At 37.0% G+C, this 25232-nt stretch overlaps 1 protein-coding gene across 4 annotated transcripts in view; it reads left to right on the forward strand.

The window, feature by feature from the left end:
- The window catches only part of LOC118928365 (dystonin-like), a 92995-nt gene that overhangs the window by 54851 nt on the left and 12912 nt on the right, over window positions 1-25232 (forward strand). For 2 of the 4 annotated variants that reach the window (XM_057494055.1, XM_057494056.1), the window contains exons 7-19: window positions 626-857; window positions 1723-1949; window positions 3627-3749; window positions 3873-3974; window positions 6063-6167; window positions 7514-7723; window positions 8058-8213; window positions 11028-11240; window positions 12009-12137; window positions 18925-19095; window positions 19943-20098; window positions 20298-20504; window positions 23564-23683. In XM_057494055.1, coding sequence (XP_057350038.1) covers window positions 626-857; window positions 1723-1949; window positions 3627-3749; window positions 3873-3974; window positions 6063-6167; window positions 7514-7723; window positions 8058-8213; window positions 11028-11240; window positions 12009-12137; window positions 18925-19095; window positions 19943-20098; window positions 20298-20504; window positions 23564-23683 — 2151 coding nt within the window. The remainder of the gene's footprint in view (window positions 1-625; window positions 858-1722; window positions 1950-3626; window positions 3750-3872; window positions 3975-6062; window positions 6168-7513; window positions 7724-8057; window positions 8214-11027; window positions 11241-12008; window positions 12138-18924; window positions 19096-19942; window positions 20099-20297; window positions 20505-23563; window positions 23684-25232) is intronic. The other 2 variants (XM_057494058.1, XM_057494057.1) reach the window with 2 other exon arrangements.

Below are 25232 nucleotides of genomic sequence, written 5' to 3' on the forward strand. Positions count from 1 at the left end.
CTTTTGCAAACAAAATTTTAAAATTATTTCATGAATCTGACTACATGTTTGGACATGAATTAAATACAGACTTCTGTTGCAATGTTGGGAAGGTTTTAGTTTTGTTTAATTTTTAACATTTTGCAGTTCAGGAAATTTAAATTAATAATCCTTTAAGATAATCAAAACTGCATGAATCTTACATTTAATAATATAATGTCCTCAGGATGCCAAAATAAGGAGTAAAGGTGAATAAAACAATCAGTTTTGATAGACCAACCAAACACCCAGCTTATTAAACTTAATTATTCGAATTAATTTGAATTATGATAAAAGCAGTAGGTAAGAGACTGCCCTCAGGTGGTCTTTTATATATTAGCATATACCATTTTTTAATGAATACATTCAATTGTTTGCAAGAAATAGTCTGGCCTATAAAAGGAATGGGATGAAGAGAGGTGCATGTGAGGTAGGATTTTTTCAAATGTCATACACCATCTGCATATAACTGGATGAATGTGTTAACACAGGGGCTAAGATTTAGTTCTTGACTGTGATGTTAAATAGATGCTTTTTTCTATATAAATGTTCACACTTGGTATCACAGATCTTTTCCCAATAAATGATTCCTTTATTTTACTTCTAGTTCCATGACAAGATCGACCAGGTCCTGGAGAGCCTCGAACGCCTGGTGGAGCTTTTGAGGCAGCCGCCTTCTATCTCTGCTGAGGTGGAGAAGATTAAGGAGCAGATCAGTGACAATAAGAACGTGTCAGTAGACATGGAGAACCTACAACCATTGTATGAAACTCTTAAACAGAGGGGAGAGGAAATGATTGCTCGCTCTGGGGGCACCGACAAAGATGTATCTGCCAAAGGTAATGGTTTCAGAATAAGGAAGAGTTGAACTTTATTTTTAAAGCAACTCTAAATGCCCATGCTGTTCACCGGCAGTCCAGTTGCATGCCAAAATACTAGATTTTTGAGACAGTATTACAAATATGGTGTTTTGGGGATTGAAGGGTACATGTACATAAATCCATTGTTAATGTCTTCCTGTGTTAGTGAAATCCATCAGTTTAATGCAAAGTGCAATGGCACAAAAAAAGCCATGTGTTCTCTGGGACTTTTAAGCCAGTTGGTTAAAGCACAATGCTAAGAACAAACCTAGGGATTATTATTTCTTTTTTTCTCTCATTGCTGACTACAAACTATCTTACATTGTGGGTACTCTATCCCGTAGCCACAGAAATGGCCACCATGGCTACAGCCAGCCATATTAAAAATAGGAGCTGGGGATCAAAAGAAAGAACATCCATGTGAATTAGTGGGAATTCATGAAAAGAAAGCTCTAGAAACAGGTACAAAATACATATCCTATGTTGTTATATTCCTGGGACTGAATGGACATCTTTGTTCTTGGAGAGCATAAAGAATATACTTAAGTGGTTATTTCACTTTCTTAGGAAACATGGTAAACTGAGGTCTACTCAGCTCACGTGTCTTTGAGCATCCACTTTTGTCAGGAAGCGCCTTAGTTCAGAGGAGCCAGACACCCTCAGAACTTGAATTTGTCTGAGGAATAGGCCATTGGGCCCACACATGCCCACTAGACTGGCGTCAACCAAACTTTGGTCTAGTTTTAGATACTTAACAAATTGAATCTGTGTGAACTAAAATATTCTACTTTATTGCTTAAATGGGGCTAACACATTGCCTTTTGGATATTGTTTTGTACCACAGCTGTTCAGTGTAAGGTTGAGAGAATGGTTTTCTTTTGGGAGAACATACACATGCTAGTGGAGGTAAGGGAAGCCAAACTACTGGATGTAATGGACTTAGCAGAGAAGTTCTGGTGTGATCACATGTCGCTGGTGGTTACCACTAAAGACGCACAAGCTTTCATCCGGGATCTGGAGGATCCTGGCATTGATCCCCTAGTGATAAAACAACAGCAAGAAGCAGCAGAGGTAAGCAGAATGTCCCATTTAAAGTAAAAAAATAAGTTACAGTATAATGAAACCTGGATTCCATTGGTAAATATTCAGAAGTACTCTATTAAGATTTACATTTGTTCCAAAAGGGGAATGCATAGTGATACCGTAGGAGATAAGTAATGCCCACTAATTTCCCTTTAGAGAGTGTGTATTTTTAAAGTTTCTCTTCATCTCCACTGCTTCTGCCTTATTCCAGGGCCTTGTTCTCTCTCTCTCCCTCCCTCGCTCTCTTTTTGTGGCTGCTGAAGTGACCAAAAGCAGTCCCTCCCTGCAGAGCCCCTTCCTTGTCAGGCCTGCAGCCTCGCTGCCATTGGATTCTCTAAGTCTGTTCTGTCTTGCTGCTCAAAACCCTTCGGAGGCATCCACTGCCTCCTGAATGAAATACTGACTCCCTAGAACTGTGTACTCACCTTTTACAGCCCAGCCTAGCCTAGGCCTGTGTTTCCAAAGCCATTTTTTTTTTTACTGCTTCTATATTAGAAAATGGCTTTCCCGAAATCTGCTGTGCTCTTTCTAGCATATGTATTTCCTCACCCTGATATGCTCTTCATGCCAGTCCTCTGGCAAATTTCACTCCAGCTTCAAGGTTCAGTTGGATTATTACCCTCACATAAAATCTTTTTTTATATACTTAGAAGAGTTAGTCTCTCTGTGCTCCCACAACACTTCCTCAAAGGACGCCACACATAGTGAGACATCACTGACTATCCCTCTGTCTTTCCTAAAGGGCTCTGTGCCCCTAGAGCAGAATAGCCCTATCTATTTTTTATTGTATCCCCATTGTGTAGTTTAGGGCTTGGTGTATGCTTACTAAATGTTTCCTGAATGAACAAATATATTTAACCAAAAAGATGAAGGCAAGGTGGACTCTTGCATTGATGTCATCACTTTTTTATAGTTTACAAACCCTGGGAAAATGACCTAAAATGTAACTCCAGACCTAGATTACCCAAATTCTATTAACAAATACATTAATTTGCATGAAGTCTTTGAACCCATATTTTACTCATATTTTGTTGTATTATTTTTTAAGATCCCCTCTCCGATAGCAACTTAAAAATGTGCAATACAGTATTACTGACTACAGTCACCATGCTTACATTACATCCCTATGACATACTTACGTTATAACTGGGAGCTTGTATGTTTTGACCCCTTCACTCATTCCTCCCATCTCCCAATCCCCCACCTTTGGCAACCACCAATCTATTCTGTGTATCCAAGTGTTTGAGTTTTCTGGGGGGGAGGGGACTAGTATTTTCTGTTTTCTTCTTTTTTTAGATTATCATATCAATTTAAATATAGATTGCCAAACTGTTGGGTTTGAAAAACAAAATGTGGTTCTATGCTTTTCATTGTTATTATACTTAAAAGAACTTATTCCAGCATTTGTTACATAGAATTATTTCTTAAACATTATTTAACATTTAACATTTGTTACAAAGGATGCTGGTTTTTTCTATACAATATTTCTTCTGTTGTCTTTGCATGATGAAAATACTGCAGAAACCTAGAAAATAGCAAGATGAGAATAAAAACTGATCATAATCCCTCTTCCTAGAAATAACTACCATTAATGTCATTGCATGCATCTTTTCAGTTACACTGTGATTTTACTTAAGGCTCTAAGGCTGTCATTTCTCATTCTAGTCCAAGAGGGAAGAAATAGATGGGCTGCAAGAAGAGCTGGATATAGTCATCAACCTGGGTTCTGAACTCATCGCTGCATGTGGGGAACCAGATAAACCCGTTGTCAAGAAGTGTGTAGATGAGGTACAACTAGCATATTTTCTACTCTTAACAGAATATTTTTTTTAATGTTGTGAACTAAAGCATATTTGATAGAAGTAGTTGAAAACATATGACCCTAACAGAGTTCTAACATTTAAATTTCAGTTACATTCAGCGTGGGATTCTCTCAATAAAGCTTGGAAAGACCGGGTGGACAAACTGGAGGAGGCGATGCAGGCTGCCGTTCAGTACCAGGATGGCCTGCAGGTGAGGGGTTTGCTGTGTGTCTGCTGGAAGGAGGGATCCTCAGGGATTTCCACAGACTGACGCACGCTGGGCCCGCTGATGCCACCCCAGGGCTGCAAGTGGGGATTCAACTGGCTCGCCTACTTCAGTTCATGTTTTGTCTTTTGGGAGATATTTCTGACACTTGAGATCAGTATAGATTTCTGTACACATCTAAACATGTTTTTAGACATACATCGAGTGAAATCTACTTTGAAATTTTTATTTCAGTAAAAGTAAGTGTTCCCACACAGCATTTTTCATGAAGCCTCAGCACCAGACAGTGAAATGGAACTGAATCTGAGTTCTGTTCTAAAGTTGAGTGGAATTAGATGAAAGGAGTAAACACTATCTAAAAATACCACCAAGTTTAACTAAAGTCAGGAGTAAAGAAATTTGATTCAAAGCTAGTGTTCTCAATGAACTTAAATAGATTTCTCTTTTATTAGGTCATAATCTGGTATGTAAAATGTGTTTTCTTTTCCATATATATAAAATTTCTTTTAATATTTGTTTTTCATCTACCTTAAGGGTTTTTGTTCAGTTCATTAACAATTTTTTTAGGTGTTTTTATTTTTTTAATTAAAAATTTTCTTGTCAGTTGAGATCAACTCAGGTATATTTATCTCCATACCTTCCTAAACTTTTATTTTATTTCCTAACAGGCTGGAAAGAGTTTTAATCTTTCATCCCTCCTACCATATGGAAAAAGCCCTTCTAAGTATTTCCATAACACCAAGCGAGTATTATTTTTAAAGCTCAAATGAGAACACCTTTTCCTTTTTATTATGCCTCTCCATTTCAATAAATATCACAAGTACGGCTCTGTCAGCTGAGAAGTGTTTTGAACTTTGGAAATGTATGAAAAAGTCACTACAAATAATACCTGATTATAACTTTCCCTTTCTGTGTCCCCCATCTTTTTTTAAACCAAAGTGATAATTTATTGGTTAAGTATCAGTGGCCAAAACTAGTCAGGTTCCAGCCGTCACTCTGTGAGGCCAGATCATGATGTTCACATACTTTTGGTAAGTCATTGAGTTGTGCCGCTGCCATGGCTGGAGATAGTATAGCCACACTTACAGCCATTTGTCCTCAGGAGCCAGTAACCGGAGGAGGCCCCAGGATAGACACCATGACTTACACAGTTTCATTACCACTGCTGGAAAACAAGGTCCATCACGGGGTAGTAGCATCAACTGGGGGAATGACTGTTACCCTGATTTAGTAAAGAGCTGTTAGGACTAGCTGTAGTGAGAAGCTCAAGAGATTTCAAAATTTGATTGTAAAGTAAAGTAAATTTAATTTCCCAGGTTGCTGCTTAAGTTTTTTGGTTTTATTAATGACAACTTTGAAATTCAGATATTTTCCAAGGTTATTTCCTCCTGCTGTTCTGATGCGGCAGCTTCATTAAAGAGCAGAATACTTTTGTGCATTCAGTTCCTGGAAGAAATATGAGTTGTTCCTTTTTAGAATATTATATTACCTAAGAAGAACAGGGAAAACAGGAGATGCTGTCATCTGTGTTGTAATTCAGACTAATGGCCATAATGTTAATTGTTATATGTGCAGGATTTTAATGCTAATATAGATAATGCATTGGGTTTTGTTGGGCTGTATATTTTGCTCAAGTGCTAGACAATATACTTGCTTACTTGAATAAACAGATGGGATGGGTTTCTCTGTATATTTATACAATCTAATCTTCCTTTTAGGCAGACATGAAAGAGCATGGAGAATTCGATTCCATGTGATTCCATTTATAAAACTCATTCAAATGGACTTGTTTTGAAAGTTCTTAATATTATAAGATTCTATAGAGACAGAATATTCTTTGCAAACTTGGATGCAGAATTGGCTTACATCTATTCCATATATTTCATATATAGTTCTATTTCAACTGTTATATTGTTGCTTTTACCTTTTCAGTTGAACCATCTTAACCTTATATTAAATAGTCCCATTCCATAATATTTTTGTTGATTTACAAGTGTACTTTTCTGTAACACTAGAGGTGTAGCAATTTCAGACATACTATTATAATAACAGATGGACTAATGTGTTTTTCAGGCAATATTCGACTGGGTGGATATTGCAGGTGCTAAATTAGCTTCAATGTCTCCAATTGGAACAGAACTTGACTTCGTTGTCAAGGAGCAGATTGAAGAGCTAAAGGTATGGGATGGGGAGCTAACTAATTTAGCAAAGACTGCATTTTTAAGTTCTTGCTTCGTAGGATTCTTTTACACAAACTTATTTTGTGTAATTGAAGTGTAAATATCTTGATAATGAAACTGGTTTAATATAGTGCCTGCATATAATAAGCAGTGTATATATGCTCATTAAATAAAGGGCATAAAATACTAGTGGTTTTCGTTTCTTCTTATTAAATTGATAGCTGTTCATTAAAATAAAAAAATACAAATAAGAAGAAAGGTGACTTTTTAAAAAGCCACCCCAAATGTTATGTTCCCAGAGGCAACACTCCTAAGACTTGATTACAGACTTTCTGATATCCTTATGTTCACAGCAGGTTGAGTTTTGTGGGAGGGGGTGTATTTATTCCCATTTGATCATCCTGTAAAGACGTTTTATAACTATTCAGTAGTGTCATTGTCATCAGTACACATACAGCAACACTTTTCCTTTCTTCGTTATGTTCAGAGTAATTCATTTAGTCTAACAGGCTAAAGAAGCATCCATGGTGTAATCTCATTTCCCATAATGTTTGTTTTATAAATGCTTGTTGTTTTCCATCTGCTCTCCTCTGTAGTTTTTGCTTTTGTGGTTCTTGATCTCCAGCTGCAAAAATGGCTGGACGGCTTCCTCTTTGAATCCCTCTGTGCTGATGATCATTTATCAAAGTGGGAGCAGCTATTTCCTTCCTAATTTTAAGTCCCTATCCACGGAGACATCACACCATTTTCAATAAACGCTACTCGATTTTATACAGAGTTATTATTGGGCTTTAAAGTTGTATCATTTTCATCCCTAAGTGTGATATAGAATATTCTAGAAAAATTTTTTTTTCTCTTTTGAGAATTTTGCTGTTACCATCATTAGATTGAGATTTTTTTTTTCACCATATCTGGTCATATAGTAAATACATGGTATACTTTATGTATAATTGTTGGTATGCAGGAGAATTGATTTTGGACATTTGCATGTGTCTCAGTGGCTTTCCTAGAGCAAGCTGGTTTGGAGAGCTCTGTCTCTGAAATCAGGTTGTCTGAGATTATATTCCAGTTTATCCACTCCCAAGCCAAATAACCTCAGGGAAGTTACGTAACTGATCTCATTTTTGTGTCCTTTGGTTAAATTGAGGACAAAAGCATGTTCTTTTTAACTTTATTAAGCATAACCTGATGATAGCAAGTGTTCACTTTACCTGAGTTGTTATTTTTTAATTACTACATTGATAGATTCTTATTCCTGTTAACCTCCCCTCCCCCACACAGGAAGCATGAATAGGAATAAAGGTCTAACCTGTAGAATTTCTTTTGTTTAACGTTTTGATTTAGAACAAAGTGTCCTTATATATCCCTCTTTTTAAAAAAGAGCAATTTAAGTCAGAGGCCTACCAACAACAGAAAGAAATGGAAAGACTGAACCACCAAGCAGAGCTTCTGCTGAAGAAAGCAGAAGAGAGTGACAAACATACTGTTCAAGACCCATTAATGGAACTGAAATCAATATGGGATAGTCTGAATGAGAGAATTATCAACCAACAGGTAAGTACCAAGACTTTTTATTTTAAGAAATTATCAAAGTGCAATTTTACATGTTCACGTAAAATGATTATTAAAAAATGAAATGAATGATTTTGTGCATCAACTTTTGAAGCCCCTAAATTCTCTTGTTTTACTGGCACTCTTGCTACTTCTCACAAACTGTTTTTAACCACCAAGAATTTAAACACCCAATGTGAGGATACAATGATCACACTCCATTGGACATGCTTATGGAATTATGCATCACTGACCAAAAAAAGTTGATTTTTTTTGCCCTGTTTTATAAGTGTATGTCATTCATAAATGGATGTCTTCCTTACTACTCTCTTTGTAGCATAAGCTGGGGGGTGCTCCGTTAGCACTGGGGCAGTTGCAGCATGCTCTCGACGAACTGTTGGCCTGGCTGACTCACACTGAGGGCTTGCTAAGTGAGCAGAAACCTGTTGAAGGAGACCCTAAAGCCATCGAAATTGAACTTGCCAAGCACCACGTATGTAGCTGTAATTGCATGCTACACTTCTTTGTGTCTTTCTAGCAGCCTCAGAATTTCCTGTATGTCTGTTTCTCATGCATTTTTCAAGTTTATTATTTTAGCACAAGTTCATATTCGACATTTGTTACTGAATGTTAAGCTACTTAAAACATGCTTTTTAAGAGACTGTCATCAAACTATTTTTCTTACTCTTCAAGGCTATTATCAAAAACAGAAAGGAGGGGAAATTTCTGGCTAAATTCTTAAGGCTGCATGACAGACACTGAATGTTCCAGTCCCTGATTTTCCCTGTTACTGGATTAACATAGACTCAATTTAGAAATTGCAGTTATAGCCTAAAGCCATAGGCTCTGATGTCCCGGTGCAGGTTGTGTGTGTGTGTGTTTTCGCTTTGGTGCCCCTTGTCTCTATGTCCTCTCACTTGCTGACTGATTTGGCATGTCCAACAATTCTCTCTGTGTACATCTCTCATTCTGTTGGGCTTTGTCCTTTTGTCTCTCTTTTCATTGGCTTTTTGTGTCTTAGTCCTTTTCTTTCTTAATTAGTTTTAAAAAATATTCATTGTATTAAAAGTTTTTGTATATCCTGCAGTTGATTTAAGGCTAATTTATAAATTGAAATGTTTATCTTAAGATGCACATAAAACAATTTTATGACGTTGTCATCTTTGTGACACTTGGTTGATAATTTTTCATAGAAAATTCCCTATATTTTAAGTCACTAGGCTTAATGAATCAAAGGTTAGTCTTTCATAGAGTGTTAGCATTCACATGAATATTGGTATCTGATTTGAGGTTAGTGCCTAAATTCTAACCTTAAGTTTTCCTTGCTTATCAAATAGACAATCTTTGATTATTTTATATATTAATTAACATTTTAAGAGAAAAGGTAGGTTTGGGGCACTTTATTATCATGATAGCCAGTTTTTGGCTATTTCTGCTTTAGTCTTCCATTTTTCATATTTTTATTCCACAGCACTTGTACCCTAATTTAAATTTTCTTTTTCTTTTACCTTGTTCCATCTATATCCTTTGTCTTTGCCCAACCACATGTGATTAAGCAATTAGAACTTATTTTGCATCATGAGTATTTTTCATTATTTAATGTCTATATTATACCTTTGCTAGAAAATTAATGACTAGTCAGACTACATAAAAACAAAATGGTTTATTCTCATATTGTGCATTTATAGCATTTATGTTTTCATAAACGGCAGTTGTCTCAAAAGTAACATAGAACAGTGACAGGGACTTTGTAGACTTCAGTGAAGTGGAAAAATGAGGTTCCCTGACCCAGTTATTTTGGGGAGGGGATGAATAGCAATTTTTCATTTTTGTTCATCTCTCTTTGAGCAGTTAGAAATGGCTCCTTCTCTCTCTCCTCTCTTCTCTTTCTGTCTCTCTAAGGAAAACTCAAAGGACTTAAAATTGCCTGTACAATTGCTGGAGGAAGGGAGGGAATGTTTCCATCGCTCTCTTGCTTGCTTCTCCTAGGCTCTGTCTTATGTGGCCAGATTTGACCATTTAAAAAATGGAATTTTATATAACTTTATATTTTGATCACACAAATATTTAATTCTTACCTTTGAAGGTGATTCCTACTGTTAACAAATCAAAGTACATGCTTTTTATAATGATCACTCCTTACTCAGTTCCTTGTGTAGCTTTTGGAAAACACTCCCTCCCCAGAGACCGCAGAGAATGAGTGAATACAGAGAAACGGGGATCACAGGTGGTTAGCGCCCTTCCCTGAAAATCCCACCTGGTCTGCGTTTCCCTGCAGATGTGGGACGTCTTGCATAGGACGAGGGATGCTGGGCTTTTTCTTTCCTCTGGCCAGCCCTGAGTCAGTGAGTGTAGGGAAGGATTACCATCAGCTCTCACTAATATTAGAAGGAAGGTTTCCTCTGTTTTCCAAAAATGTAACCACAGTCTTCTTGAAAGGGAACTACTACTAAGCTATATTTGTTCTCTAAAGTGTAATTCTTTTTCAGTATTTGAAATTTATTTTTTTCTTTTTACCTTTGGGATTGCTTTCTGCACTTAACCATTCTGGCCCCCATGTTCGTGCATTTAAGCATTATTAATCTATTCTTATATTTCCACTGTATGAAAAGGAAAGCACTATTTATTGGGATCTGTAGTAAGTATTTTGTATTTTCTAGCAAAGAACAGCTAAACTTTGGAATGCTGGGCTTGAGTATCATTGATGGCAGTAAATCTCCTTCCCTTTATAAAGTGTTAAGGGACTCCCAAGATTCCTGTCAACTTTGCAGTTTCTTCTAACACGCTTCCAAGGAGAGAATATAAAAGAATATTCTATGATATCTTTTCCCTCTTAGAGTGCTAATTATAAGATATGACATTTTATGTCTTAGAAATATAATGATTTTACATTTGGAAATGGGTATACAGAAATAAAAATATCCTTTAAATTGTTCACTTAAGATATGAAAAGTAAGTCCACTTAAAATGATCTTGAATCAGCTTTTAGAACTTTTTCATTACAACCTCTGGATACTTTATATATTTTATGTATGTCCTCAACTGCAAGGTAATTTTAATAAGAACTAGCAAATGTTTCTACATAATCATTTCAGGGGATGTTGGTAGATGGAATCCATATCCAGGAAAGCTGCAAAGTTAAGGGGAAGAAGTAGGTTTTTTCAAAATTCTGCTTTAGTATTAAAATTCTGTGTGTATGATGTTTGTGGTTCAGAATGTCTCATAACCAGAAAACACAACAAATGTGTTAAAAGCAATGTTAACTCAACAAGAGCTAGCAAACAGAGTGTTGTCTTAATATTTTCAGGTGCTTCAAAATGATGTATTAGCCCATCAGTCCACTGTGGAAGCTGTTAACAAAGCAGTAAATGATCTTATTGAATCAAGTGCAGGTGAAGAAGCAAACAACCTTCAGAACAAACTGGAGGTTTTGAATCAACACTGGCAAAATGTTTGGGAAAAAACAGAGCAAAGGAAGCAGCAGCTGGATGGTGCCTTGTGCCAGGTGCATGAGAATACAGTAAGTAGCCCCCCTTATCCACAGTGGGGATGTGTTCCTGTGGATGCCTGAAGCCGCCGATAGTACTGACCTCTATATATACTTTTTTTCCCCCTATGCATACATACCAATGATAAAGTTTAATTTATATTAGGTACTGTAAGAGGTTAACAAGTATTATCAGAAAATAGAACAATCATAGCATATACTATATATAATAAAAGTTATGTCAGTGTGGTCTCTCTCTCTCAAAATATTCACCCTTCTTGTTGTGATGATGTGAGATGATAAAACGCATGATGAAGTGAGGTGAATGATGTAGGCTTTGTGACAGTGTTCGGATACTACTGACCTTCTGGTGATTCATTGGAAGGGGGCCCATCTGCTTCAGGTTGCTCAGTTGACTGGGGGTAAATGAAACCTCCAGAGGTGAAACTGTGGGTCAGGGGGACCTACTGTATATTCTGGAACTCTCTTTAGTCTTCAAGACTAAAACAGTGTGGAATTCTTTCACTGATTTACATACACTTGTTTAATTTTTATACTTCAAGGAGAGGAGTAAAAGAAAGTGAAATAAAAAGCGGAGCAGATGAGACCTCAGCTCTCTAGCTCTTAGTGTAATAGTCTTATCTGCCGAGCTGTCCTGATGCAGAAAGGCACGGCAGACCCTGAGGTTCCCGCTGCCCGTAAGAGAGCGGAGAGGGGCTTAGGCTGGTGTTGGTTAGACCTTGTTTATGCTTGGCAGTGGCAGTGTTTGTTGCCCAAACTTGAATTTCTTAATCGCTCCAGGCCAAAAGCTTCCACGGTGAAATTGAGGGTTTGCAACAGTGGCTGAATGACACAGAGCGTCATCTGTTAGCATCCAGGCCTCTGGGAGGTTTGCCAGAAACAGCCAGGGAGCAGCTTGACGCCCACATGGTGAGTATATTAGTTCCTACAGCTCTAGCCTCAGACTAAGAAACTGACCGTTTTGTGTGGGCCCTAGTGATCAAAAGAAATCCTGGGAGAAGGTTTAAAGAATATATACACAGTTTTACAGCAGAAATCTCTATCTAGACACACCATTTTTTGATTAATTTTTCAAGCTGGTACCTTTAGTTCAAAGGTTACTGCGTCGATATATGAAAAGGGGGCTTAAAAGTCCAAACCTTTTCTAAAAGCAAACTTTCCCCCATAAAATGATAAACTTGTATGAATAGTAATATGACATTGTGTAAATTATAAACTGTTGTGCCTTGAGTGAAAGTAAAAATCCTACAAGTAATCAGAATTGACTTAAAAATTATTGTCATAAGCATGATATACCTACCTTGTTTCATGGAAGGCTGGAAAATATGTTCTTTGTTCTGTTAAAACAAAGTTACTTGTTTATTTGTTTTAATGTTGATAGGGCTATATCTCCAACTTCATAGCTATACTAGGAAGGGATGAGAGGAGGCTTCTGTCTGAACCATCAGTCTGGAGCACTGTGTCTGTGGGCCCTTCCCACCCAGATTCTGTGCCACTGTCAACTCTTGAGGAGAAGGAAAAAGAATTAATAGAACTTGAGACTGTGGTTTTTTTGCATGGAAGTATGGACTGACAAATTAAATTTAGACTACCTTTGATTTATTGACATTTCCTATTAATTTCCCATTGTAATTCAGCTCAAAGTTCTAATAGAAATCAGTCCATTTCAAATTTTGAAAATGAATCCTCTTTTACATTAAATTTGAATTTGCACCAGAGTTTTTTAAATATTCAAATGCTGATGATTAGTATTTTAGGAAATAAAAACGGAAGTACTTGGGGATTTGGCAAAAGAAATGGGTCATTGTTCATTAAAGTTATACTCTTTAGTGGAAGTGTACATATTAAAACTGTACATATTTGGAAACAATTTTGGATTTGGTGACTTGGAAAGAAAGTAACTATCTTATGGGTGTTGTGAAGAAATATAACAAAGATACCATCTTACTCATTTCACAATGCCATAAGCAGTTCGTAAATCCTATTATCCAGTGTGTAATTTTCTAGGAACCTTTAATAGATATTCATTGTTTTAGAAAAAGGACTGTTTGTATGATTTTGTTTTTGTTAACTGTTGTTTTTTTGGTGACACAAAAGACCCATTTTGGCTGAAAAAATAATCGACAAAATAATAGCAGTGCTTTTCTTTCTTTTCCATAAAACCTGACTGACTCCCAGATACTTGCTTACTTTCGTGGAAGTACCTGCATAGCTATTAAGAGTTCATCAAATATAAGTTTAATAACTTCTCGACCAAATATACTTGGAATTAGTATCTTATAACAAACACTTTTAAAATGTTAACTTATCAGAAGATTGGAGACTGACGAAAATTAGGCTTGGGGTGGATTAATGATTGTGCATTGAGCATTGACTCCCCTATACAGAAATTTATTGTGGTTAACAACTATTTGATCAATAAATATGAGAGATGCCCTCACAAAATATATATATATGTATATATATATAAACACACTTCCAATTGTAAAATAAATAAGTAACCGGGATGTAATGTATAGCATAAGGAATATAGTCAAAATATTGTAACAACTTGGTATGGTGATAGCTGGTACCTAGAATTATCATGTATTTAGAATTATCATGTATATAAATGTTGAATCACTGTGTTGTACACCTGAAACTAATGTAATGCAATACTGTTGTCAACTACCCTTCAATAAAAAAAAAAAAAAAAAAAAACTGGTGAAATCTGGAAAAGTTCTATAAATTGCCCCAATGTCGATATGCTGGTGTTGATACTGAACTATAGTTATATACGATGTTCCCCCTGGAGGAAGCTGGGGGAAGAGTACCTGGCATCTCTTTGAATATTTTTGCTACTTCCTGTGAGTCTATAATTATTTCAAAAGAAGAAGAAAAACTCAGCTCCAGATCTTTCAGCAATATAGTCTTTCCTGACAACCAGATTTAAATCATCTTTCAACCACTTTGACTTATTATCCCTTCACTTAATTTCCATATGCATCTGCCTGTTTTGTAATTATCTGTGCCATACAACTTAGTATACACAAATAGTTACCTATGTATTGCTTATATTTATATATGTTTAGATACTTGGAAACAAACACACACAGAGGTAAATGATACCATTTTGCTCACTGGCTATTCATGTATATATATCATGAACCTCCAGCAAAACTGTAAGCTCTGTCTTTGTACCTCCTTCCATAGGACCCTGTAGTAGGTACTCAATAGATACTACTTAAGTGCCTGAAAAGGTGAGAAATATTAAAGGAAATAAAGAGATAGTTAAAACACGTGAAAAAAAAAATGTTAACTTAGAAGATCTCATGTAAAAAGTTGGAATGCAAAGAGCTTATCTTTAGAATATTTTACTTTTAGAAAAATATTGCATATCAGCTTATTTGGGTTGAATAGGATATATAAAATAAGTTTGTTAGAACCTGACATAATATGCCAGATTATAGAAATGTCATGATACAAGGAATTCTAAAGTTTTATTGATATTTTGTAATACTGTTTTAGTAATTTTTTTTTGGTTGTGTAAGAAATGAAGGAAACTAGAAAAACTGGAATATTACAGTTTCAAGAGATATATTTAAAAGTTTTGCTTTAGGATTAAAAGCTTTTTGTAGGTGGTATTGTAGGTATGTTGAGAAAGTTTTTTTTTTAAGTCTTAAGAAATCACAAAGTTTTGAGGCAACAAAAATTTGGAATTAAAAGTGATGATGGTTGTGCATTCATTTTTTTTTTGTCATTAATCTACACTTACTTGAAGAACATTATGTTTACTAGGGTCCCCCCTTCACCAAGTCCCCCCCACAAACCCCATTACAGTACTGTCCATCAGTGTGGTAAGATGCTATAGAATCACTATTTGTCTTCTCTGTGTTGCACAGCCCTCCCCATGCCCCACCCCCACATTATAGATGCTAATGATAATACCCCCTTTCATTTTCCCCTCCCTTATCCCTCCCTTCCCTCCCATTCTCCCCAGTCCCTTTCCCTTTGGTAACTGTTAGTCCATTCTTAGGTTCTGTGATTCTGCTGCTGTTTTGTTCCTTCAGTCTTTCTTTGTTCCTACACTCCATAGATGAGTGAAATCATTTGGTGTTTGTCTTTCTCTGCCTGGCTTATTTATACCCTCTAGCTCCATCCATGTTGTTGCAAATGGTAGGATTTGTTTTCTTCTTATGGCTGAATAATATTCCATTGTGTATATGTACCACATCTTCTTTATCCATTCATCTACTGATAGACACTTAGGTTGCTTCTATTTCTTGGCTATTGTAAATAGTGGCTTTTGGATGTAGAGTTCTGTAGATGTCTATTAGGTCCATCTGTTCTAGTGTGTTGTTCAGTGCCTCTGTGTCCTTACTTATTTTCTGTCCAGTGGATCTATCCTGTGGAGTGAGTGGTGAGTTGAAGTCTCCTAAAATGAATGCATTGCATTATCTTTCCTCCTTTAGTTCTGTTAGTATTTGTTTCACATATGTTGGTGCCCCTGTGTTGGGTGCATATATATTTATAATGGTTATATCCTCTTATTGGACTGAGCCCTTTATCATTAGGTAATGTCCTTCTTTTTCTTTTGTTACTTTCTTTATTTTGAAGTCTATTTTGTCTGATACTAGTACTGCAACACCTGTTTTTTTCTCTTTGTTGTTTGCATGAAATATCTTTTTCCATCCCTTGGCTTTTAGTCTGTGCATGTCTTTGGGTTTGAGGTGAGTCTCTTGTAAGCAACATAGAGATGGGTCTTGCTTTTTTATCCATTCTATTACTCTGTGTCTTTTGATTGGTGCATTCAGTCCATTTACATTTAGGGTGATTATTGAAAGATATGTACTTATTGCCATTGCAGGCTTTAGATTTGTGGTTACCAAAGGTTCAAGGTTAGCTTCTTTAGTATCTTGCTGTCTAACTTAACTCGCTTATTGAGCTATTTTAAACATTGTCTGGTGATTCTTTATTTTTCTCCCTTCTTATTCTTCCTCCTCTTTTCTTTATATGTTGGTTGTTTTATTCTGTGCTCTTTTGTGTTTCCTTTAAGTGCTTTTGTGGTTAGTTGATTTTATTTTTTGCCTTTAGTTAGTATTTGGTTGGTCTGCTTTCTTTGCTATGATTTTATTTTCTCTGGTGCCATCTATTTAGTCTTAGGAGTGTTCCCATCCAGAGAAGTCCCTCTAAAATACCCTGTAGAGGTGGTTTGTGGGAGGCAAATTCCCTCAACTTTTGCTTGTCTGGGAATTGTTTAATCCGTCCTTCAGATTTAAATGATAATCGTGCTGGATACAGTATTCTTGGTTCAAGACCCTTCTGTTTCATTGCATTAAATATGTCATGCCATTCTCTTCTGGCCTGTAAGGTTTCTGTTGAGAAGTCTGATGATAGCCTGATGGGTTTTCCTTTGTAGGTGACCTTTTTCCTCTCTCTAGCTGCCTTTAAAACTCTGTCCTTGTCCTTGATCTTTGTCATTTTAATTATTATGTGTCTTGGTGTTGTTCTCCTTGGGTCCCTTCTGTTGGGGGTTCTGTGCACTTCCGTGGTCTGATTGATTATTTCTTCCCCCCATTTGGGGAAGTTTTCAACCATTATTTCTTCAAAGACACTTTCTATCCCTTTTTCTCTCTCTTCTTGTTCTGGTACCCTTATAATGCGGATATTGTTCCTTTTGGATTGGTCACACAGTTCTCTTAATATTGTTTCATTCCTGAAGATCCTTTTATCTCTCTCTGCATCAGCTTCTATGCGTTCCTGTTGTCTGGTTTCTATTCCAGCAATAGCCTCTTGCATCTTATCCATTCTGCTTATAAATCCTTCCAGAGATTGTTTCATTTCTGTAATCTCCTTCCAGACATCATCCCTTAGCTCTTGCATTTTTCTCTGCAGGTCCATCAGCATGGTTATGAGCTTTATTTTTAATTCTTTTTCAGGGAGATTGGTTAGGTCTATCTCTTTCTCAGGGTTTGCCACTGTAATCTTGGTCTGTATCAAATTCTTCTGCCTTTTCATGGCAATAGAGGTATTTGTGGGGAGCTGGTGCATGTGTTGGGTAAGAGAAAGTCCCTTCTTGCTGGTTTGTGGCCTTCCTCTCCTGGAAAAACAGCAACCCCTAGCAGCTTGTGCTGGGTAGCTGCATACAGGCAGGGTTTCTAATTCTTGCCCGGCTGCTGTGGAGCTCCACAGTTGCTGTGGGCATGGCCACACTCAGGCTGCTTCTCCAATATGGTGGAGCCGCGTTGGTGGGGGAACAGGCGGGAGGCTGTTTATCGCTGTGAGGGACCTTCGAGCTGCACTGCCACTCGGGGGGTTAGGGCACCCGGAGTTCCCTTGGATTCCCAGCTGCTGGGCTAAGCGTCCCGGGATGGTTCCATCCAGCTGTGGACTCTCAGTCCCTTTAAAACTTTCAAAAAGCACTCACTTATCTTTGTCCTGGGTGCGCCGGCTGCAGGGACCCACTCTTACTGTCCTGTTTCCCTAGTATCCACCACCTCACACACTGTGTCTGCCCTCCGGTGTGGATGGCTAGGCCTGGCTATTCCAGAGTCCCGGGCTCCCTCTCCGTCTCCACTCTGACTCCTCTCCCCCTGCTGGGAGCTGGGGTGAGGGGCGCTCAGGTCCCACCGGGCCACGGCTTGTACCTTACCTGCTTCACGAGGCGCTGGGTTCTCGCAGGTGTGGATGTAGTCTGGCTGTTGTCCTGTGTCTTCTGATCTCGCTTTTAGGAATAGTTGTATTTGTTGTATTTTCAAAAATATATATGGTTTTGGGAGGAGATTTCTGCTGTTCTACTCATGCCGCCATCTTGGTTCTCCTCTTGGTTGCACATTCTTATGAATATACTAAAAAATACTGATGTGCACTTGAAAATGAAGAATTTTATGAATATATCTTAATTTTAAAAATTATAAAGCATAGAATAAACAGTTTTTCTGTGGTAGCTATAATTTGACCCACCAGAGTTTTTTAAATATTTAATATTTAAAAATAATTATAACTCAGTTATAATTGAATCAGTAGAATAGAACTGGTCTTAATTTTTTACACAAATGTAGCTGTTATTTTACTGATCTTCAATTCTGAATTTGATAGCAATTTTAAAAATATTCTTTGTAGAAAAAGTACTGCTTTTAACTCCCAGTTAAAAGCTTTGAAAATGTTATAAAGGAAAATAATACTCATGGTGTCACATTTTGGCTTTTGTGATTCCAAATTCTGAATGATCAACTTAAATGTCTCACTGTATTGGGTCTTTGCTTTCAATCCCCTGTATATCTTCAGAGTATGGAATTAAATTATACCAAAAAATATTACAGTCATTATGTCATAGTCTCAGGAGAGAAACCATTTCACAGAAGAGAAACTGAAGCTCGGGGAGGTTAAATTTCTTGCCTAGGGTGACAGAAGTGACTGGTTACTGTACAGTGAAACCTTTCTTGGTAACATTAAAAATACTTCTCACAAACCTTAGCGTGCTGGAGTGGATTGCCATTGATAGCGCCATTTCTGAGATTGCTTGGTGGACAGGATGTAGCTCTAGGTTTAGGTGTTGTTTCAATAATAATGAAAAGTTTGAATGTATCAGGGTTATTCTTTGTGCTGGATGGTGATGACTACATAATAAGAGGCTTGGGATTGATGTACTGGATAAAGGATTCTTAGATTTTATTCCCTTAAAAATGATATAACTTGGGGGGATATCTCTGTTTAGGAAATCTGTGCTGCCTTTGATGTTATGGAAGAGACATATAGTAACCTGATGCAGAAACATCAGCAGATGCTTGCAAGATGCCCCAAATCTGCAGAGACAAATATTGACCAAGACATAAATAACTTGAAAGAAAAATGGGAATCTGTGGAAACCAAACTCGGTGAAAGAAAAGTATGTGGAATTAATATAATAGAATTAATGTTTTGGTTGTTTTATTTCATGGGTTTTACCTTATCTCTGAGTAGCATCATTAGTGAACAGTCTGTTGATCCATGTTTTAATGATCCATGCTTAGATTTTCTTTGTACTTGTAGAGGTTACATGGGGTCAGTTGAAAATTGTATTCTGTCTTAACATAGAAGAACAGAGTTAAAGGAATCTATTCAAACACAGATAAAGGTATATCACAGATCAAGTTTAATAGGTAACATTTTTAAATTTATGAACCATTGAAATTCTGGACTGTTCAGTAATTCTATCTAATCACACTAATAAAGCAAAGGACTGTATGTAGGAGAGAGGGAGATGACTGTTCATATGACAAGCACTTAACATAAGTCCACAAGTAAGATTAAAAATATTACTGTTTAATACCCTAAGAAAAAGGATAGGCTAGAAGTACTAGATTATATGCCCTTACTGACAGAGCATAATACATACTTCATAGTATTTTGGCACCAAAAATTAATCATATGAATGTCAAGTTTTATTTCTACACATTCTGTTTAATAGTTGTGTTCTGTAGTTAATTGCCCCCAAACCATAATTAATTTCAGTGTATATTAAATTGTTTTTTTAGCTGCAGTGAGATGCTTCTCGCTGTATTAAAGGGTCTTGGTTTGCCAGTATTTTAGTGAAGGTGCACTACATTCATGAACTGTTTGGATAATACAGATCATGCATTCATGCATAAATAAGATGTGGATGGGAAGCGCATCTGCCAGAGAGTGCTTAAACTGGTGGGAGCAGGGAAAGAGCCTTGAATATCATCAAGTACCATAATAATCTGTCTCTGCAGACTAAACTGGAAGAGGCCCTCAACTTGGCATTGGAGTTCCACAGTTCTCTCCAAGACTTTATCAACTGGCTGACCCAGGCTGAACAGACCCTAAATGTAGCTTCTCGGCCAAGTCTTATCTTGGACACAGTCTTATTTGAAATGGACGAACACAAGGTGTGTTGTAACTCAGATGAGTAACATTCTCATTTCAGACTTTTTAGACAACAGACTGTGTTAATGTCAGAAGCATGAATTTGGTAGTTTGAAAACTTTATTTTGTCCTTTGAAACAGTTTGAGCTTATGACACCAGAAGCATTTTTAAGATAAATCAGCTTTCCTTTGTTTCTAATTATACCCCTTTTTTTGGGAAAGGTCTTTGCCAGTGAAGTAAATTCTCACCGTGATCAGATAATAGAGCTGGACAGAACTGGAACCCACCTGAAGTATTTCAGTCAGAAACAAGATGTTGTCCTAATTAAAAATCTACTGATCAGTGTACAAAGTCGATGGGAAAAAATGGTTCAACGGTTGGTAGAAAGAGGAAGATCCTTGGATGATGCAAAGAAGATGGCCAAGCAGGTAGACCTTTGTAAAAATTTCTTGAGCTTGGCAGTAAATCAGTTCTAGCTGTTGAAATATATATTGTGTTACTAAAGTACTTTTACTGCAGACTGTATTAGGTGTAACATGCATGTGCAAAGCCAAGGTGTTTATTTCCTAAAAAGACTTGTTTGGGTGATGACATTGCTTTTTTTTTTTTGGTACCATTAATCTACAATTACATGAAGAACATTATGATTACTAGGCTCCCCCCTTCACCAAGTACCCCTAACATACCCCTTCACAGTCACTGTCCATCAGCGTAGTTAGATGCTGTAAAATCACTACTTGTCTGTGTTGCACAGCCCACCCCGTGCCCCCCCACATATTATACATGCTAATCGTAATGCCCCCTTACTTTTTTGCCGCCCTTGTTCCCCCCTTCCCACCCATCCTCCCCAGTCCCTTTCCCTTTGGTAACTATTAGTCCATTCTTGGGTTCTGTGATTTTGCTGCTGTTTCGTTCCTTCAGTTTTCCTTTGCTCTTATACTCCACATATGAGTGAAATCATTTGGGACTTGTATTTCTCCACCAGGCTCATTTCACTGAGCATAATACCCTCTAGCTCCATCTGAATATTACTCAGCCATAAGAAAAAAACAGATCCTACCATTTGCAACAACATGGATGGAGCTAGAGGGTGTTAGCTGCACTATTTACAACAGACATTGCTTTTTGATCTGGCAGCCACTTCAGGCCCTAGGGACTAATCTTTAAAGGACTGATTGATTATTACTTGACTTCCTCGATGGACTGTTATCATTAAGGCCCCAAGAGAGGCCCAGCGTTTTTGTTACTGGGTTGGTTGGTTTTCTCTGTCTCCTTTCCCTCCACTCTGTAGCCAGAATAAGACATCATTCTTTATAATTATTATATTGCTATCTTTCATTTAGTTCCTCAGCCAAACTTTCTTCACAATCAGCTGAGAGAGCCAGTTTTGTGACAGGGCCTATTCTGTGTCTGTGTTGGTTGTTATTTCTCACCTCTCTGAGTCCGTACACTTATTGGAAAGCCTTAATTTCTTCTGTGATATTTTGATACAGCTTCATCCCGCTTTTAAATTAATTGTCGGAATCTTTTGGGGATGTGTTTTTCCTTTTTATTTATCTTTTTTAATCTAGAGAATCTCACGGATCTCATGAACTTTCCTTGCTCTCTTCCACTGTCACTCATATTCCCTTCTAGACTAACACAGAGAAGAGGTAAAATTATGTGTCTCTGTACTCCAGGAAGGAGACAGATCTACCCACCTTGCTTGGCTTATATTGTTTGATTTCTACTAGAAACTTTATTATAATATTGCAGCTGTATTTTGCAGTGACTTGTCTTGCCCCATTCAGTTGCATTTTCTATCACTGGATTTGGACCCCATTATTTTGGGGGAGCTCAGTTGGGTGATGCAGAATATACAGGAGTTAAATGTTTCATTGTTTAAAACTATCAGCATAAATTTGTTAAAGGCTTTAGAAATGTCAAATCACATTTTTACAGGGTTACATGCCATAGATCCTTTTTCTGAGTGGAATGTGTGATATGTTCCTTGTTATAAGTGAGTCTCTAGAATAAAGTCAGTCTCTAATATTTTTTAAACAGTATTAATGATGAACCTGATATTTTCTGTCCACATATGTAGCAGTGTTATTGTAGTGTAGGCATTTCTTGAATTATGAATGTCTAATTTATGAAAGTCTCTTGGATGCCAGTAGTCAGTGGCCCACCCTCTTGCTTCTTTCTCCAGTTAGTCAATTTTATTTTCTCATTTTGTCTAATTAACTTTATAAGGATTTTCTACATTTTTTGATGCCAAAGGGTAGCATTTCTTCTGCTTTACCTGGCTTAAAAGTAGTTTTGAAAGCAGGGCCAGCCTTAAAACCTGTGCATTTATATCACTAAACTTACCATTGTTATAGCCTATATATTTGCAGAAAGATGACCAAACACCATGACTAGCTGTTTCTTTAATTTATTTCTTATTATCCTAATATCTCAGTGTTGGGCTCAGATGTTGATCTTGTTCTCCAACTTTGGTAGTTTATGTGCCTGTTACAGCCTTTGGTTTTCATGATCAAATTGATTAGAGCTGTGAGAGGGATGCACAAGGAGAGCAGATTTGATGAGATATCTCTAGTGGGCCTTTGCAGCTGTGTGGTTGTGTGCTCTTATTGTTCTTATTGTTAAATGCCCTTTGTTATTTCATCATTAATGTGCTTTGATATAAAACAGGTTTTGATTACATAGATTTGTTATGTGTACATTCACTTACGTTTATCATGAGAAAAAATTTATAGCCAGTTTCACAATTTGGCATCCAAAAAGAGTACACAGAGAACACTAGTTCTCTGTGATAAACAAGAAAGAGACTGGTTGAAATCCAATATGCATAGCACCAGAATATTTCAAGATACCAAAAAGAATTATATGGTTAGAATTCAAGGGTTGTGGGTGCTCTTACATATCATAAAACCTATATATATGTGAGGCACAGGCATTCATTTGAGGATTTTGATGGCAGCAATAAAGATGTCAGACTACCTTTGTATTAAATAGAGTTGTAAATGGCCTCTTTTTATTCCTGTTACTTTTCAAAACCAATTAATAAACTTTATCCTTCCCTCTCTTCCTTTTGTTCCTTTTTCTTAACATAGGAATTAAACACCTTAGGAGTAAGCTCAAGAGACATCTCTGGACAAATAAAATTCTCTGAGAGTTTACATTAATTATTAAGCAAAAGGAAAGGAGGGCAAGTTCTCCCTAGTGCTCCCTAACTGTTTCTGGGCTCATTCCTATTTTTGTTGGAGTTTATGTGTTTGAATGCATTACAGCAAAGTGACCCTGGGGCATGGCCACAAAAGCCAAGCATTAACTAGACATTGCATAATCTGCTGATGAAACTATTATTATTTTCTTCTTCAGAGGAAGTTTTGACTTAACTTAACGTTTCCACAAATATTCATTTTCGATTTGAAAAACACTCGATTTTAAACATAGTAAGTATACCAGAAAGTTTCCTGGACAGAGACATGAATCTCTTTTGCAGTTCCACGAAGCTTGGAGTAAACTTATGGAGTGGCTGGAAGAGTCAGAAAACTCTTTGGATTCTGAACTGGAAATCGCCAACGATCCAGATGAAATAAAAACACAACTCGCACAGCTCAAGGTGGGTCTACAATTAAGAAAAGCCTCTTGTGTCATTATATATCTCAAGATCACTTTTAAATTGTCACACAACTGTGTATTTATTCGGCCCTGGAGAAAAAAGGCTGTCCGTGTGGACATTACATGTAATCCAGTGGCCCTTCACGCTGGCTAGGTGGCAGCAGTATCTTTGCTCTGGCTGTTCCATTATGATTCCAGGGTGAACAACTGGTAAGAGAGAACATTCAGCAGTAAAACTGGAAGCTTCCGCAATACAAAGCATATAAAGGATTTGTAGGGCATCCCAAGTTTTCACCACTATCTTGTCCAGTAATTTCTTTCATAGACCAAATGCCATGTAGAAAATAATTCTATAGTAAAATTTAATATATATTTTGCCATGTAGATTCTTTCAAACAATGCAGTGGGGAAAATTGGTATTTTGTTGTGTGTATGTATATGCGAGTATATGAAATTCCACTCTGACCCTCAAAGACACATGGTCAGTAGCTTCCTTGTGCAGACTAGATGTGGAAATGTTGTATTTTATACTTTCTATTACATGGCATGCAAAGGGAGAGTAGCTCCCGCAAACGCTTTTACAGTTTTAGGCTTCTGCATGTAAGTCATCGCTTGAAACATAATATTTCAAAGGCTGGAAAATCTTGGGGCGTTGTAAGGTTCATCATCATTGGGAAAGTCTGGCCATCACCTTCATGAAGGTCGGTTGCTCCCATCTTTGGTTCTAATTGACCTCAAGGGGTCATGATCCTAGGAGGATGGAAGGAAGCATTTGAGGGCCCATTCTTTGGCTAGATGAGGGCTCATGAATGGCTTGTTCTGCTGGTGCCCTCTGCCTTGGAGCTGTCCCACACAATACTGGCAGCACAATGATAGCGAGCAGCACCTTCCTTCCTCTCTGATGGAGAGCTGAGAGCCTCTTTCTCAAAATAAAATGCCAGATTTGAACTTGAACTTGAAGAGGTGGTGTCATGTATTCTTATGAATGTATATTGCATATTTAAGTTGGAGAATCCTAGAAATAAGAATATGTGAAGAGCCCCATCTAGTGTGACCTGTTACTCAAGTCAACCATTTCTCTGAAATGTGCAAGACACACACAGCCAATTTTAAAAGAAGTCTTTTCTAGTCATCATTTGGGTACTTTCTGACCTTAAAAAGTTTTAATCTATCCTGTATTCAGCTATTACAGTTATGAGCTGTCTGATGTGTGAAGAAAATCTGTCAATACCATGATTCTGAAACTAACATTCTCTTTAAAATAACATGAAAACATAATAATTATAGAAGATAAACTGCAGAAATAGTGTGATATTATAACGGTATTTATTGCTAAAGTTTCGCAGATGTAGCTGCCACCTATTACAAGACAAAATATTTTAGTCATAAAATGTCTAAATTTTAAAGGCAATAAAAACTTAATTAGGTAAGTATAACCAAAGTTACTGTGGAAAATTACCCATTTACATAACATTTCACTCTCTGGGATGACTCGTAGATGCTGCCAGAGTTGAGAATCATTGTATTCATGTTTCCATGATATTTTATGA

The sequence above is a fragment of the Manis pentadactyla genome, chromosome 16, assembly GCF_030020395.1.
Source record: "Manis pentadactyla isolate mManPen7 chromosome 16, mManPen7.hap1, whole genome shotgun sequence".
NCBI classification, from domain to species: Eukaryota; Metazoa; Chordata; class Mammalia; order Pholidota; family Manidae; genus Manis; species Manis pentadactyla.